Consider the following 18739-nt stretch of genomic DNA (forward strand, 5'->3'; position numbering starts at 1 on the left):
GGATTTTTGTATTATTTTTTTTTCTGGGTTTGTCGGGCCTGTAGAACAAGTGGTTTTTTTTCCTTGCCTTATTCTTATCTAAGATTTGCCTGAATCCTCAGATTTCACCACCACTTTTTTCTAAAATCCTCACATTTCACCACCAGTGTTTCTTTTCTTACAAAATGTGGTAGATTACAAAGATAAATGTGAAAAAAAGTCTTAATTTAATGCCAGTGACCCTTTGACAGATCTTTGACCAATAGAGATTTTGGTGTTTGAAGAAAGCTCATCTGTTTTCTCATAATTATGGTAAAATTGCTCTAGCAGTTTTTGAAGCAAAAACATGTATCACAATTTAAAGCCCATAGATCAATACAGGTGGTATACAACTAGCATCATAGGGGATGAGGCTATCGCTTTCTTTTGATCATACCATCTAAATGAAACATCTCTCATGGTAATATAGCTACAATTTGGAATTGGATTGTTTAGGTAAAAGACCTCCATGCAAAGTACAAAACATCCACCTTTAATAAATATTTCATTGTTCATGATTACATTACATTTATCATAGTACCAATTATAAACTTCACTTTTAAACTTGCATAACCCTCCATTTTTATTCCAAGACAAGTACTTCCTCACTAACAGCACATAAATGTACCAACAGAAAAAAATCATACTTGTGCTAATGGCACAAGCCCATGGCAGCCATCTTGGATATACAAGAGAGATAAAACCACAGAGGTCGGTATACACAAGAGTCGCATAAGTTTACATGTTCACGTAACCTCCTTCAACTCATTTGCATAGAGCTGGATACCAGGATCGTATTCTGATTCGCCGTGCCTTCTAACCTGTTCTAATTAGCATACTTTTGGATACCTCCATATTTGGTATTACCTAATTAATTATTTATACCTCTATGTTGTTTACATAGTGACGTCATTAGAGCTGGTCACCGTCAAACATCCGACTAACTAACGTTTGCAGTTTTCTTTTAATTACTGTTATATCGTGAAATACCATATAGCTGAGGTGTTAGTCCAATATGCATAGGAAAATATTTCTGGCGATGACCCATGTTCACATTGGCTAAATAAGCTGTATTTTCGCTGGAAAGGGGCCGGGACGAGTCGGCCATTTTGTTTGCAAAAGGCATGTTCTTCTCCGCGTTACCGGAAGTGGCAGCACCAGAACAAATGACGTCATTTCTGGATTTCAGCCGGAACGGTTACGTTCACTGCCGTGCATCAGTATAGGCATCAGCTTATCTAGGTTTTACTAAAGTAAAACATCTTTGGATAAAACACTAACTTCAATTACTTCACAAACATTTCAAATGATTATTCTTCATTCCTCATAAACAATTCTTAAAATTCACTTATAATACTGCACATCCAATATGGCTGTGTGTGCTATGGTGGCCATCTTGGATGAGCAGGGTAGGGAATATGTATTTGTTGGTTGTGTGCAGAAAGATAAAATCTACAGAATGTGACCAAAAAACCTGACAATTCTAGTTGTTCATAATTTTAGTAATTCATAACTGCAGTGTTATTTGCTGTGTATTCGCCAGCGAAGTGGTTACATAACTACTTGGTAACTGAACCACGTACCTTTTGGAATTGGTAGTACATGCCATATAGACTTTGTGTTGTGATCATTTCGATTGTGGTGCAGAACTCAAAAGTGCAATCCAGTTGACATAGTGATAATCGGATTACACCTAACACTTCTCTGGCGAATTGTGTATGATATATGCATAGACTGATTTAACCATTGCACACACAATTATATTGGGGCACACGCCACACATTCATGATTACATTACGCGAACTCTTTACAATTATGATACTGCTTTCAAATGGTGCTGGGTGTGCTGTGGCATATTATGTGATATCCTTGTGCTCCCTCTTACCTCCTGTGTAGCCGTAAGGCAAAAAAATAGTATGTCTCAAAGCTTGCGAAGATTTTAAAATCTAATGCGGATTTTTCCCACCCTCTCACAGTCACACTCAAGTCAAAATCAGCTTGAGATGAATAGAACTATAAAACTTTCATTCTTATTCACATGATGAAATATTCTAAAGTGTTAAAGTGAAAGCCCCACTTTTGGTTCAAGTTCCTTGGGGAATTAGTCAAGGTTAAAATTTATCCATGTAAGTTCTGTTCTGTCTGTCATCAAAATAACAGGTGTATTGTCAGTTCTTCTGTGGAGAACCAGCCAGACGGGGTTACCTGTTTAATCACACAATTCTACCAACAAATATTTGTAAAACATATTTCTACTCATTTTCTGTTTTGGTGGATGAAGGCAATTTCTCAGAGATAACTGCACAACACAAAACAAATATGTGTGGCAACTTTGAGACATACTTTTCTTTTTTGGCCTAAACATTGTGTTAGGTCCCTTACCAGCATTTACACAACTTAATGTTTGATACAAGTATATTCCATTAACCTGTCTAATTACCTTACCAACAATATGTGACACAATCTGGTCCATGGGGGTCAAAGGAGGCATTTTTGAAAATTGAGGGTTACTGTAATTATTACTTTATACATACAATAGAGGCCGTCAGCGTGACGTCATTTGCCGCCATCTTGTGGGTACACTCTGTGATGGTCGTTCGATCTCCATGCGTGGACAGCAAAATCACCGTGTTGATGCGTGATAACGGCTGCGTGGCAAGTTGCGCCCTGCGCGTAGTGTCCGACGCATGAACACGCAGATCATTTGTACCCACAAGATGGCGAAAGGCTGACGGCCTCTATAGGCTATCATTTACTAAAAACACCAAAGGTCTAGCATACTTGATTCTAAAGTTATGAAGTTTTTTGATGCCTATTTTCATAGGTATTTTATTGTTTTTTACTCCATATTTTACCTTTATCTCTTTCAAATTTGCCGTCTTTGGCCCCCATGGACCAGATCGTGTCACATATCTATGTATGATTGAGCAAAATGAGTTGTTTAATTTAAAATATGGCCAAAAGAAGTGTTTGATTTCTTCCTTTTCCCCAGCAATATGATTGTAGACGACCATATTCAAGATGTACAATGTCAAATTTGATATGATTATCAATATACTGTTATAGGCAAAAACTTTGACCCATTGACTTGAAAAATTACAATAACTTGTTTTCATTCAATGTGTCCTTCATGCAAGAATAAAGAAATTACAAAATGTGTACACTAAACTTTGTGCTTACATAGACAAAACATACCAAAACCAGTCCCTGATTTGTGCCTCACCTTCCTCAAGTAACAATGCAGTATAATATAACTTCAGGCCTTGTCTTTTGGCAACATGATATGTATGTAGTCTTTATGAAGCATGGCTTTTTGAAGTTTGCTTGAGCCTGGTCCATCAGGACAAAGCAAGTCTCCATGAGGTGCAACCCTTTAAATGAGCAGATACCATGTATCATGTATCTAGGATCGCATTGATCAAAGTAGGAAGCGTTTGTCAGGTTTCGCTGCTACCAAATTAACATAAGCTCACTGTCCCAAAGTGAACACATTTTTCAGCTCAAATTATGGATGAAGTCAATACCAATTTTGTTAAAGAATTATTCTGAATCATTTGTTGTCATTTTCTTATACTCCATTTCATGGGTTTGACTTATTGGTTATCAGAAATATTACCCTGTAGTAGTTCAATGTGCAGTACAATGACACATAATATATAAAGGGCTTAGAGCCAGAACTGGTTATGTCCACTTTACAGGTATAATATTTTGCTGCAAACCTTTGACGAGCACATACTGTAATGCTGCAAAGTCGGAGATAACAATGCGTACAGCGCAAAGTTCATTCATATAATTCCACTCCGCAACAGCAGGTCGCCTCAACAGCCAAGCACATTTCAACGCAGTAAATATATGCGATGTACGCTTAAATATGCTCATGTCAAAATTTTATAGGAAAAGATTATAGCGTGATTTGGTCCACATAGCATTTGGTTAGCATAAACATAGACATGATCTCAATTCCAGATATCTCTGTCTTATGTTTAAAATTGTATTATGAAGAATTGGAGAAATCCTGTATTTTAAGATTTTTTAGAGAGAATCAAACTAAAATCAACTAAAAACATAAAGTTTGCACCTAGCCAGTTCTGGTTCTATGCCCTTGTCATGTACACATAAACTTAGATGTACTGTAATCTACTGGTGTCATGTTGCCTCTTGATCCATTTGATTTGAGCCACAGTACAGTGCATAGCCACGATGTTTGAACATGTAAAATGATGGTCGGTTACCAAGGGTATCAAATGATCTGGAAGAGAAGAGGAAATACAATATAAAATCATTATAGAGACGCACAGTGTATTTTACCCATATGAAAAATCATTCCGTACCACTCCATACCGTGCATGCACAGATCACTGACAGTGACAAAATCGTTAACCCAATGACGTCATCGCTGCATTTTCATTGATAAAATTCAGAATCGTTCAAAAACACAAGTTTTTAATTGCAAATATTTAATTTTTTAAAGTATGAATGTCACTGTCTATCTCAAATTAACATCGTGTATTATCGTAGCGTTGAATGCGCTGAAGCTTGTGAGGCGGGTCCGTTGCATATTTGGCGGTTCTGTTGTTTTTTGTGACATTAAAAAGCCATCTTTCGCATGGCCGGCCATATGCCGCTGTGTGTGTGTGTGTGTGGGGGGGGGGTGTGCGTGAATGGGGATCGGCTATGCATGCGTGGATTCTGTTGATCATGCAGAAACACTAGTACTGCTGACTAAGTGTACCAATCGTAGCAGAGTGTAAAAATATACAACAAAGTCAATGTTTATTCTCAAATATGTTATGGTGTAAATATAAGCATTTGAATAATTTAATAATAATTTGAACCGGAAAATAAATGAACATGAAAGTTCATGAGTGATTTTTCAACATATTTGACTGTTGTATAAATATGGGTGCTGCAGCTTTGGAGCTAAGGCAATATGGCGCATTACTTTGAAGTTGGTAATAGGTAAATTACGCTGTGAGACGTACACAAGAATCTTGATTTGACACATTCCTGCATCTCACTCAACCTTACAAGAAGATCTGAGATTGATTTCTCTGTTGATATCAGCAACAAAACTACATGAATAAAACAGTTTAGCCGCTACCTCCAAAAATACTGAATTAAACATACGCACACAGGTTCCAAACCAAGTATGACAAAATATACATGCTCATGCATAATGCGTATGCACACTGTGTTCTCGTATACGCTACTGTAAAAGTGAGGATTCATCATGGATGAACAATGGTTGCCTCCTGTACAAAGGTATAGGAAGAGTTGTTGAAACTTACTTTCTTTCCAGTTCTGCTGTAGCCCTTATCTCTCTGAAATGCCCAGCTATGTGTATGACTCCATAACATGTGAGAAGTAAACTAAGTAAACATTGCACTACAATCTGTGTGAAAAAATATATAAGCAGAAAGTTCAATTTATCATGAAGTGATATATTTTTAAAACAATTTATATATCCACATACATGTGTGTTTTTTATTTATGACTTTCCCAATTGCTACTTACATCAAGTGGTAAACTAGTGAAAGCTTGCTCTGTAAGTCTCAAATATGTTCTATCTGAAATAAAAAAAAAAGAAATACACACTTCATGAGGAATGGGCAAGATTACAATTCTTTTTTACTGATGTTAGCTTACTTTAACATCAATTGCGGCAAGCAACATCCGTAAACATCTTGATGACCACAATATTCTCAGCCCATCACAACACGGCTTTAGAAAGAAGCACAGTTGCGAGACACAGCTCCTCACAACCATTGAAGATTTAGCTAGAGGCCTTGATCAACGAGAACAACTAGACTGCCTGACACTAGATTTTTCTAAGGCTTTTGATTCGGTGCTGCACCAAAGACTCCTCTACAAGTTATTATTATTATATTATTATTATTAACGGCATTTATAAAGCGCCTTTACAAAAGGACAAAGCGCTGTACAAAACAAAACAACCTTAAGAAATACAAAATTTTTTTTTTTTAAACAATCAAAACCTTAAAAATACACACATAGCATAATAAGAAACAGTTAAAAACATGATACATGTACAAGTAATGATTACCATCCTAAAATAAATACCAAAATGAAAACATAAACCTTATATAATGTACAGAAATAAAAAACTATTATGAAACATAAATGATATACGCTAAAAACCATTTCTAAAATTAGGCAAAAACACTATAAAATATCAGCAAGGAGGCGGTGAATTACTTAGATGGATATAATTAAGTTTTGAGTTGTTTTTTAAAAGCATACACAGAGTTACATTTGCGCAATGATGTTGGGATAGAGTTCCATAGTCTGGGAGCCACTACCCGAAAAGCATTGTCGCCATAGGTGCGACGGGTGCGCTGAACTTGGAGGAGGTGTTTATTTTCAGAGCGGAGATTTGTTCTGATAGGTGAGTAATATGCGAGAGTGTTAGTGAGGTATGAAGGGCCGAGTCCATTGAGGCACTTAAAAGTGAGTAACAACACCTTGTAAACAACTCATTTCTCAACGGGAAGCCAATGGAGTCTGTCTAAGAGAGGTGCTGAAGGATGGTATCTATCAGTCCTGAAGACAATTCTCGCAGCACGATTTTGAAGTTGCTGAAGCTTTTTCCTGTCCTTCAAGAAATACCGAACATAAGAGAATTTGCGTAATCAGTCTAGACAAAATAAGTGTGCGTACAAGGTGGTGACAGCTGTCAATGGTGATGAAGCGGCGAATACGGTACACATTCCTGAGATGGAAATTCACAGATTTAATGGTAGCTTTTACATGGTCCGTCATAGACATGGTGGCGTCAAACTTAACACCTAGGTTTTTGATTTTGTCAGAGCGTAAAATACGGGTATCACCAATTTCCAAATAGATGTCTTCAACTAACTTCATGTTATATGGCGACGCCGCGATAAAAAATTCCGATTTATCATCATTAAGTTTCAACTTGTTACGAGACATCCAGTCACTTATTTCTTTGATACACGATGCTAACTTCACCACAACTCTCACTCTATCCCCATCAACCTTCGGGTCAAATGTTAAATTAAGTTGTATGTCGTCAGCATACATGTGGTAACTAATGTCATGTTTACGAATAATAGCACCAATTTCATAAGTATACAGAACAAAGAACAACGGGCCGATGACCGAACCCTGTGGAAGACCATAGCTTAGGCTTTGTACCGCAGATGAACCATCTCCAATACACACACGAAAAGAATGGTTGCTGAGGTGCGAGTTAATCCACTTCAAGGCAGAACCAGTTATTCTGAAAGTGGTCAACAGCCGATTCGACAAAATTTCGTGGTCAACGGTGTCGAATGCGGCTGATAGATCGAGCATGACAAACGCGACAGCGCGGTTTTCATCAAGTGCTTTCAAGATGTCAGACTTAACACAGAGCAAGGCTGTTTCCGTGCTGTGTAATGCTCTGTAAGCGGACTGGAAATCTTCAACCAGACAATTTGACTCAAGGTGATCTTTAATTTGAGCGCAAACAATTTTTTCAATGAACTTGGACCAGTAGTTGATGTTAGATACCGGACGAAAGTTCTTGAGGATGTTTTTGTCCAGAGTTGGTTTCTTAATAATGGGGCTAACCACCGCCTCCTTGAGTTTAGAGGGAAAAACACCACTGTCAAGTGACTTGTTAATGACAGCTGTAAGTGAATTAACCAAGATATCACGGTTGTCTTTTAAAACACTCATTGGAATCGTGTCCAGAGAACAGAACTTATCAGCAGCAGAAGCAATCATTTTTTGAACTTCAGTTGCAGTGACTAAGGAAAACTTACTCATCGGAGGAACGGAGTTGGACATACATACATTACTACTTAAATTACCATTATCATTACCATTCATTTCCAGCTCACGTCTGATTTTAGCAACCTTCTCAGTGAAAAACTTGGCAAAGGAATTACTCAAGGCATTTAACGAATCACAGTCTGGTAAATGTACATTATTTGTGTTCAACAATTTGTTAAAAATGACATACATGTTCCTGCTATTTGCTGACTCAAGTTTTTCTTTGTAGTATAATTCCTTAGCAGTATGAATGAGTTTATTCAGAACACTACATTGCTCAACATAAGCATCATGATCATCATTAGATCTTGTTTTACGCCATTTACGCTCATAACGTCTACGGTCACGCCTGGCATCATTAATTTCTTCACTAGACCAAGGTGAACGAGATCTGACACTACGGGAATGCTGCTGAGAAGGTGCATGAGTATTTAACACAGTTTTCAAGCAAGTGTCAAATCGCTCAAGCACCTCATCAACACAGCCCTCGCGGAGGTCAAGATCATTAATCTTTGATTTAAGATCATCTTTGACAGCAACACTATTCATGCATTTAAGGTTCCTAACAGTGGAAACAATTTTGGAAAGAACAGGTTTAGCACAATTTACAATAATGTCAATCAACAGATGGTCTGATCCAAGACTTGGCAGTGTTTGCCATTTGCCGACTAGACTGTCTTCAGGCCGCGATATGACCAAGTCAAGTGTATGCCCTTTTTATGAGTAGGCATGTCAATATACTGATGAAGTCCGTTTGCACCCAAGGCATCCAGAAAACGAGAGGCATCTGGCTTGGACGGCGTGTCAACATGGACATTGAAATCACCCATAAGGAGTGTTTTAGATGAAATAAGGCATAACTCATCCAGGAAATATTCGAACTCGTCAAGGAATTGTCTTGTTTTCAGACCATTTTCTTCAGATGGCGGGGGGCGGTACAAAAAATGTAAATCAACACTAATTTAAGACCAGTTTTCTTAATGGTCACGCAAGCGTGTTCAAAGGAAATGGTGTCAATTCCAGACGGAACATTAGTGATACTCAGTTGAGTTTTGTGAATTATTCCTATACCACCATGTTCATCGTTCTTTCTTGGGAAACTAATAAAAGAATAACCTTCTGGTACCATTTCGCCTGCCACAACCGGATCGTGTTCTGCGAGCCATGTTTCTGTTAATACGAACAAGTCCACGTCATTCTCAATTATATTCTCATAAATGGCAACAGTTTTCTTTCGCACAGAGCGGGCATTCCACATTCGGATGTTAAATTTTCTCGCATTATGTTTCTCTAATTCACGTAGATTGGCATGGTTGGAAAATGTTTGACCGGGAAAGTGTGGATCAGTTCTTGGGTTAATAACAACCGAGATTGGTGTTTGTACAGGGTTATTGTCTCTCAATTTTACTCTACGACCAGCACGTTTACCTCTGCTTTTCCAATGTCGTTTAGATCCCAATTTACCATTTGGTAACGGATCAGAGTGAAAGGGGCAAGGCTTTTTGAGAAGTTCAAGTGATTCCAAATGTTTACAAAGTTGCATAGATAAACCACAGTCATTTTGCGTTACAGTACCAGGTGGATGTGTTTGAAATGATCGTAAGAAATCACTGGTATAGGTACACCTTTCAATATTGCTCTCTGTGTTCTTCAAATCACTCAAGTCAAGCTGATTGTTATGGGTACTTATGGTATCGACTGAAAACCCATTAACATGCGGTAGTGCAAGATATAGTACATACCAAGTCTATTGCAATATCCCAAAGATGAACTGGACAAATAGTCATCAAAATACACAAAAATGAAGCACAGAATCTTGAATTGACGAACATCATGACGTTCTACAGGACAAACACCATCCAGTAAGACAGTTTTCAGGTTTAAAATTACGACGAAATCGGTAAAAAAAGACGTATATATCGGACAGAACGATGCAAGTTGGATTGGTATGGAGTTCGTGGAAGCACACACACACCTGGATCAAAAACTGGCTCATCTCAAGATCGCAGTCTTTAGTGGTGGATGGAGAGAGATCTGAAGAAGCTGAGGTAATCTCCGGGGTGCCGCAGGGCACAGTATTAGGACCGCTTCTGTTTATACTGTTTATAAATGACATCAGCGAGAAGCGTCATCTACCATCAGACTCTTCGCCGATGATTGTTTAGCATATAGACGCATCCAACAAGCAAGCGATGCTTTGGCACTACAGGAAGATCTGAATACCATGGTGCAGTGGTCCAATACATGGCAGATGTGCTTCAACCCCAAGAAATGCACCCTGTTAAGAGTAACTCATAAGAGAAATGTCATCCCACACACATACACAATGATGGGTACAGAGCTGACTCAGATGGAACACCATCCCTATCTTGGAGTCGAGTTGTCATCTTCACTGGATTGGACACATCATGTCAAATTGGTCACAGGGAAGGCTCGTAGGAACATCAACTTCCTCCAGAGAAATCTGTACAAATGTCCACCAGATGTGAAGAAACAAGCCTATACAGCACTCATTAGACCTACCCTGGAATACACGGCAACCTGCTGGGATCCATACCATCAACAAGATAAGAAGGCACTGGAAAATGTCCAGAGGAAAGCTGTGCGCTTCATCACCAACAACTACCGCAGAAAAACCAGTGTATCCGCCCTGTTATCAGACCTCAATCTACCATCTTTGGAACAGAGGCGAGAATCTGCCAGGCTATCCATGATGTACAAAATCCACCACCAAGAAGTACAGATGGAAGTGCCCAGTCACTACACTCAACCTAGCAGAAGCCACCACAGTGACCAGTACACCATAATCACACTCCTCAGCAGCTGGTCCAGCCTCCTTCTAGATCTCATCTGTATTTTCTGCACTTTTTTAATCACCGTTATCTTTGCCATGCACATATGGTGGTGGGTCGTGTATTTGTGATTTGTTATTACTGCACCGGATGTGATACTGCAGTAACTGCACCACTGGGCGCGATACCAGTCTTGATTGGTCTATCCAGAGATCCTGTAGATGTACATGTAGATGAACCTTCGGTAGGGTGGGGGATAATGTGTTTGAGAGGATACCCTTTTAAGTACTGGCTGGTCCATTCAACACCACCCCGAACATAATGTCTTTGAGCAGACACCCTTTGGAGCACTGGCTGGCGCTGGTGTATTCTCCTATAGTTTAAGGTAGACATCTCACATCGTCATCATCCCTATATCTTCGTGTTAAAAATTGCCGTGATAGTACAGCGAATCCTCTCGTTTTTTAACAGCTACGCATCGCGATTTTGTTCGAGATAGGCCGAGCAACTCAGGCTAATCATACCATGACTATCATATGAGATACCACAGCGTTTCTATATTCTACACATTATTACGATTTGTGCATGCTCTAGTACCCCATATGATGTTTCTATTACAAGAAAAAAATTTGTTTTCAGGTAAAACCAGGGTTTTGTTTCCAGTACACTCACTCGAAAAGGAGTACACTAATTAGCGGGGCCTTGCAGCTTGCTGTGGATATCTTTTACTGCATTTTTAATGTAAAAAATTTGAAATCCAAAGTAAAAATTGAGATATATTTAATTTTGAGAATGACAATTATACTTTATAGGTAGAACGCGTTTAGCCCATTTAGTTAAGTTCCAGGTGCACGTCCTATAACTCAATGCAAGGCATTAGCCAGAGGGGTGTCCAGGTGTCATTTGGACGCCCTGTTTTCAATTTGGACACCCTAAAATTCTGATTTTTATAATGGAGTGAATAGGAAGTGGACACCCTGATTTTGACAAATAAGATATTTTTGACCATTTTGGACACCCTAAAGACACCCCTCTGGCTAATGCCTTGACTCAATGCACATGTAAACTTTCTTTATCTGTGTCAATAATAGAATATTGATTTCAACGGAGTATCGAGCTGTATGGAAAAAAATATTTATAATACAGGGTGTTGACACTGTGCATCTCAGACCTTCGTACGGAGAACTTCAGAAGGACAGTGGAAATCATAGTGACGGAGGTGTGAGTACCTCGGGCTATAGACAAATTATCAAATTTGTGTACATCGTGGAACATACTCTTTGCGTGGCTGTGCGTAGTAAGCAGTTGTACGCAGATAGCCTCGCTATTAATACAACAACAACAACAACGCACTTATATAGCGCCCAACACCAAAAAAGGCCTCTGGGCGCTTTACAAAAGATAAAACTTAAAATTACAACCTTAAAAGTACATCTTAAAAACTACCAATTAAAAACCAGAAAATTATACACAAAAGCAGCAAAAATATTTACAGTGTTGGAGGACTCGGGACTCGGACTCGAGTCCTTTTTTCAAGGACTCGGACTCGGACTTGGACTCGGAAGCTAAGGACTTGGACTTGGACCCCAAGGACTCGGGGACTCGGCTTCGAGTCTTCCTCGAGTCCGGCAAATAGGTTCTTTTTAGGTCTTTTATTTACGTTCATTGTAAACTTCTTATGCTTGATCAATGATCACATCATATGATTAATTTAAGTAGTTTTACATGCAAATAAATTCAGTTTGTAAATAAAAGTAGGCCTACATGTACAATCAAAAAGCAAGATTCCTGTCAGTTATATCTTTAATTGGTTAAATGGATTTTAATCATATTCGTTTGTTTTGACATGACTGCCTTGTAGAATGTACATGAATAATAATAATACTCTGGGGCACTCAAGTTAAATTTTGGTAGGGGTGTGCGGCGCCGAACTTTGGGAACTATAAAGAACTGATTTTGGTGCAAAATAGGGGCTTGATGAACTGAAATTTCAACATTTTTGTGGAGGTCTGTGAACTAAAGTTGGGCCAAATTATAGGCTTTGGAGCTAACAAATTTAAAATATTTCCAAATTTGAGCTAAAGACCTACAATTTTCAGAGTGTTAGGCTCAATGAACTGGAGCATGATGCAAATGTGTTAAGGGACTGCCGGAGAGCCTGAAAAAGGACCCCTGACTGCATGTTTTGCCTCTCTAAAACACAAGCCTAATAACTTACTGTGAGTCTGTGTTATACTCTAGTACTTCCATGCTAAGGGTAAAACATTTTTAACCGATTGACCGGTGGAAGCAATTTTTGGCAAGCCGAGAGGGGGGAACAAGCAATTTTTGGCACATATGGGGCACCTTTCAAATAAAACGCTCTAAAAAGGCTTAGAAAACAGTACGGAAACGCTTACATAATACAGATTTCCCTGCTCGCTGCACTCGAAACATAATCTAAACCATTTAAGGTTTGTAAATTGGGATCCCCCAAAAATGGCATGTGCATGGGGGTGCAAAGATTTTTGGCAGGTCGGGAGGGGGGAAACGATTTTTGGCAGGCCGAGAAGGGATAAGCATTTTTGGCAATTTCACCCCTCCCCGGGCTCAGCATAATTATTGCACAGCCCCAAAACAATACTAGGCATGCTAGGTGGGACTAGCAAATTATGTATTTAGAAGAAAATAATATAGAACTAAAATTCTGGTATGACACGGTTTCAGATTTGAAGCAGGTTTGACTGCCAAAAATGGCAAAATATAAAGTTTCAAAAAATATTGTTTTAAATATGTTTTCTAGACTGAAATTTTGTGCAGAATTCATTTCTGAAGTCAGAAATGCACAATCTGTCATTGTTTTCCTGATATGAGCATTACAGTAGAGGCATATGCTTTTGACGGAAATAAAAATATGAGATCCATAAGTGACAACATCATCACAACATATTTGAACTCTATTGGCACACTTATAAAGGCTCTGCAAGGCTCACATCATGTTGTAGTGCAAGTCTGACATCTGATTGGTGCACACACATTGAATATAGGTCACATGATTGCTAATATTACAGGTACTAATTGTTCCCGATTTTGCTCAAAATGGGGTGGCGAAGTCAATTTGTTAAAAAATTAGAACTCAAAAAATATGCATTTTAGCACAAGTTTGGTACTATATCCCTGTAGTACTGTATCATGGGAATAACTGATTAGTTTTTTAAACATGTAAGCCCTCATTTTTTTTTTTTTTGCGATTTTTGAAATGCCAAATTTTACGTAATTTACAGATGTCACAAATTGTTAAAAAAATTAGAAAAGAAAATTGAAAAGGAATGGAATGATATTAATGTTATACCCAAGTAGGAACTTATACTGTGCATAACTGATTAGTTTTTCAAGCCTATAGCTCTTGTAGTTTTCTTGTAATCCCGATTTTTATAAATGGCGGGAATTTTTACACACATCAAAATTTTAAGGGGTAGGGGAAACATTTTTACAGTTTGCAAGTTTTTCCCTTAGTTAAAATGAACCAAGTTAGGTATCAAATGAAAGCCCATTCAATACTGCATAGACTGGTAGGTCTACCATCACTGTAGCACCTTCCTATCAAGAGTTATGATTTTTCAAATACATTTTTTTGCCGAAAACAGCTTATTTTGGCATGTCAATTGTCACGAGGCATGTCATATTTGAATGATTCTGGCACGCAAATGATTAAGTCAATCACAAAACAAATACCTGAAACCATCAAATAGTACCCTCAGCTGATATGTTAACATTTTAAAGGGCCATATCTATGTATATTGTAGACTCTATGAGTATACAAAGTTGGCATGTGAAAATGTTTGTCACCCAAAAAGTGCATTTTTCGGGCAAAATCGGCCACAAATCAACATTTTGTAGCAAAACGATGTACGATGCACGCGTTTTGACAAAAAAATCATGTTCTACAAACAATTTTACCCTAGAAAAGACACCTTAGAAATTAAACATAGCTATTTTCACTCTGGAGTGAATTTTTACACACTTTGGCAGTGAAACCTGCTTCAAATCTGAGACCATGTCGTATAGGCTATACGTTGATAAAGTATTGGTGAAAACCCCAGGGCTTGAATTTGATACATAAGGACTCGGACTCGGACTCGGACTCGAACATTGAGGACTCGGACATCAGAAATTGGCAGGGACTCGGACTTGGACTCGGACACCAAGGACTCGGACTCGGACTCGGATGACTCGGACTCGACTACAACACTGAATATTTACAACGGATTGTCAAACAAATAAGTCTTTAAAAGTCTCTTGAAGATGGCGAGACTGCCCGCTTTCTGGATGTGTGGATTCTGGATGTTGTTGTTGTTGTTAATATGGACGCGTAGAGTAGCGTTGTACGCGCGTGTAGTTAGCATGATTAGTCGCGGAGTAACAAGCGTAGTTGAATGTTCCACAATGTTCACAAATTGAATATCTTTTCTATAGTACATGTTGTATGTACCCTGCTCAGTCATAGACTATAAGCATCATATTTCGAGGCGCAGAAAGACACCAAATTGGTGTCGTATGACCTTTGACATTTTTTGTGGCGAGTGACATGGTCTTTCAATTCACGCCGAGTGTCCTTGACAGGCTTGACTATGCTTCAGTGGTCATGAAAGAATTCAAAAGATAACCTCTGCCCCAATAATCCCAAGCTATTGTCTGAAACTGCACCTCAGAAGATGTATGGTAAGAACTCAGTCCTCAAATGATAGTCATATGGGTCAGTCCATCTCAAATCACCTAATGGGTTGGCTGGTCACCCTCTCAGATTTTGTTTAAAATCACTTATATCATAGCCATATGTGCCAAATGAACACATTTCAAATGGTAGGTCTCTACTCCTTGTCATTTCCGAGAACCGGCCTATTGAAAATTGAGTTAGACCCCGCTTTTTGGGCACACGTGTCGCGACATTAATTTTCTTCCGAGTTTAGACATTCATATCTTCCCCTAGGGGTAAGCTACAGGGCTACAAATTGGAATCTAGGGTGTCTTTGACCCAATAACCAGATTCTGGACTCATAAACAATGTATATCACCCCCATTTGATGATAGACATATAAAAATGCATATGTTCGTGTTGACGCACATGACATATTCCTGTTTTTGACCCCCCCCTCCTCTTCATCCTAGATGTCAGACATCATCTATTTTGCCTTTAGTAGGCAATATAGGTTCAGGTGTGACCCCCTATAGCAGGGTAGACCACTCATTGGCTTAATAAAAATTTCACAGGGGCTCAAAGATGACTCCTCGGCCAAAAGACCCCCGTTCGTGACCCCATTTGACCTTGTGGAAATAATCCACCATAACCAAACTCACACAAATTCAAAATACTTGCATGATGTTCCTCTGTACCAAAAATCTTAGTGGTGTCAAGCCATCTTCATGGTTAAATTAGTGTTTGAATCTCTCATTGAAATACACAGTAAATTGATGAACTTTGCATTTTGGGAATTAGAACATTACTGTGTATTTCAATGCGATCTCCAAACAGTCATTTAACCATGAAGATGGCTTGACACCACTTTGATTTCTGGTACAGAGGAACATCATAGAAGTATTTTGAATATGTGAGAGTTTGATTATGGTGGGTCATTTCCCACATAATAAAATTTGGGTTGGTATTTAGGACAATTTTGTGTGTATTTCAATGGGAAGTGGACAAATTGCGTCAAAAAACATCAAATATTCAACGAGCCATAACTCAGAAATGACAAGGAGTTGAGACCTACCGTTTGAAATGTGTTCATTTGACCCATAGGTCTATGATATAAGTGATTTTAAAGAAAATCTGAGAGGGTGACCAGCCAACCTTTTCTGAAAATTAGGTGAGTTGATATGGAATGACTCATATATAAACGACCAAAAGATAAGTGACTGACCATCATTGAGGACTGAGTTCCGCAGCAGTCTAAAGTTGATTTTTTAAAACTTCTGTGGTCCGGGTACGCGCTGGTGAATTGCGATCGCGTAGAAGTGACAAGGTCGCCTACTACTCGCAGCGCCGAAGTCGAAGACCAATGCATGCCTGCCAGCCGGCTTGTTGTCAAATGCGTTGATCAGCCAATCAGCGTGATTGTTTATTGCTTTTGCATTTACACTCGTGTACGCGATACGCACAGGCACGACCACAGAAGTTTAAAAAAAACAACTTTATACCCTGCTGCTGGTGCTGGTTTCAACAAAAATTGTCTTTTCTTTCAAATTCAATTCAAAATCAAATTTTGCGAAGTGAAATAGTGTCAAAATTAAATCCCTAAAAAATGCAGCCGTGGTTTAAACATCAGGATTTTCTTTGCTTGTATTTATAAAAAATTACAGAGTACATACAGTATATATTTAAAAGTTCTAATTCTCGAAATAAACAACGTCTTGTCACAGCAATGTTAAAGCTGCCGAATTCAACATACTTAAACAATAATCGAAATTTGAAAAGGTTTTTACACACGATCAATAACCTCAATCGCGAACATTTCACTTTTTGTTAGAAGAATATATATAGAGGAACACTCGAAAATGTAAAAACTTACGCTGAGCGGCAGAATAAGCAGCATGAGCAAGGCCCAAAATTCCAACAGCGACGAGCAACTGCTTGAAATTCGCCATCGCTATTGCCTAATTAATTTTCCCTTTTTTACGAAGAACCGATAGCTAAAATCGATAGCAAGCCAAAGCAGTGAAAACTGAAAAGGTCAGAAACCATGTTTACCACTGAGCATTTATAGCGCCAATCTGGCTGTGAGGGGGGCATTCGGCCTGAATTGTCAAAAAGTGGCGGAAAAGAACAAAAAAATGGGTCATATTGCCAAAAGGTGGGAGGGGGAACCCGGCCGTGATTAATTTTTTCGTACATCATATTTGTAACGCATACGTGTAAAATCAGTTGATTTTTCAGAAAACATTATTTTTTCAGTGAGTTTTGCTTTATTCCGTGTTTGATTTTGAAAAACGGAAAAAAAAAATCAAAATTTACAAATATGATATACGAAAAAAATAATCGCGACCCGAATTGATGCCCACGCCACAGTGAGCAGGAATGGAACCGCACTGTCCTACAGCTTCCCAATTTAATTAAAATGTAAAGAACATCAAAATCTACTAGGCCTACTCTTGATGCCAGAAAAAGTACAGTATTTTGGTACGAAAATACCATTATCATGATAAACTACAGGGCATGGTTATTCTGGTTTGTCGAATGAAAACAGGTCTATTTAAATCATACTTTAATGGGCATATTAACTGGAAATAAAAGTTGAATTACATTAATTAGTTTCTTACATTGGCCAAACCACCCCTTTTCCAAGATTCAGATATGCTCAAGTGACACCGCCCACTTTGTTGGTAATCTAAATCGCACCAGTCCTGTGATTGGTCAAAAGTTAATATATAAAGTTGATGTATACATGGAAGTTTGTGATTGGTTAAGAAAGTTTAGTACCAATTACTGTTAGAAAGCTTCCTATTGGATGAGATTAATTATCTAATGATTCCATAATTGTATGTTTAATCTCCTCTTCAGTCTACTTACATCTTGACTTAGAGATCACCTATCCGAGGTGATCAATAAACAGGCCCATACGCAGGATTTCATTTGGGGGGTGCTGATTTTGAAAAGTGGACTTTCTTCCCACTATTTGGACCTTTTTTGTCAAAAAAAGCGTAAAAAAACTGCGTATGGGCCTGTCGATAAAGAAATTTAACGCCATCAAAATGTATCTAGAAATAAGTTATGCTTAATGATAGAACTAGGCCTACAATGTATATCAAATGAGTGTACTTATAATGTGTCTGATTGCCATGCAACCACTTACATCCTATTTGTGCAAATTTCTGTGCGCTGCGAACTTGTTTCGAGAATTGGGGAGGGGTACCATTATGTATCTTTAGCCCTGGGCGCCATAACCCCTAGCTACGCCACTACTGCCAAAAATCGCTTGCCCCCTCTCGACTTGCCAAAAAGTCTTTTCTCCCATTTCAAGTTACCCTCTCCCGGGATCATAATTATTGCCCACTTGCAAAGCTTTGCAAGGTAAGCCTATATTCTGTCCACATAGAAGTACAAAGTAAATAGACCTCGGAAACTGGAGGTATGCGAATAATTATTTCAGTGCAAT

General features: G+C 38.5%; 1 protein-coding gene across 1 annotated transcript; it reads right to left on the bottom strand.

Moving 5' to 3' along the window:
• Window positions 1-2382: 2382 nt before the first annotated feature.
• Window positions 2383-17252, bottom strand: LOC140155627 (ER membrane protein complex subunit 5-like). The gene is made up of 4 exons (XM_072178543.1): window positions 17156-17252; window positions 5533-5585; window positions 5307-5410; window positions 2383-4267 (listed from the first exon to the last, which is right to left on the bottom strand). Exons 1-4 carry the CDS (start codon window positions 17229-17231, stop codon window positions 4165-4167), a joined length of 336 nt encoding a protein of 111 aa, XP_072034644.1. The 5' UTR covers window positions 17232-17252; the 3' UTR covers window positions 2383-4164.
• Between the last annotated feature and the right edge of the window lie 1487 nt (window positions 17253-18739).

Source organism: Amphiura filiformis, chromosome 6 (assembly GCF_039555335.1).
Source record: "Amphiura filiformis chromosome 6, Afil_fr2py, whole genome shotgun sequence".
Taxonomy (NCBI): Eukaryota; Metazoa; Echinodermata; class Ophiuroidea; order Amphilepidida; family Amphiuridae; genus Amphiura; species Amphiura filiformis.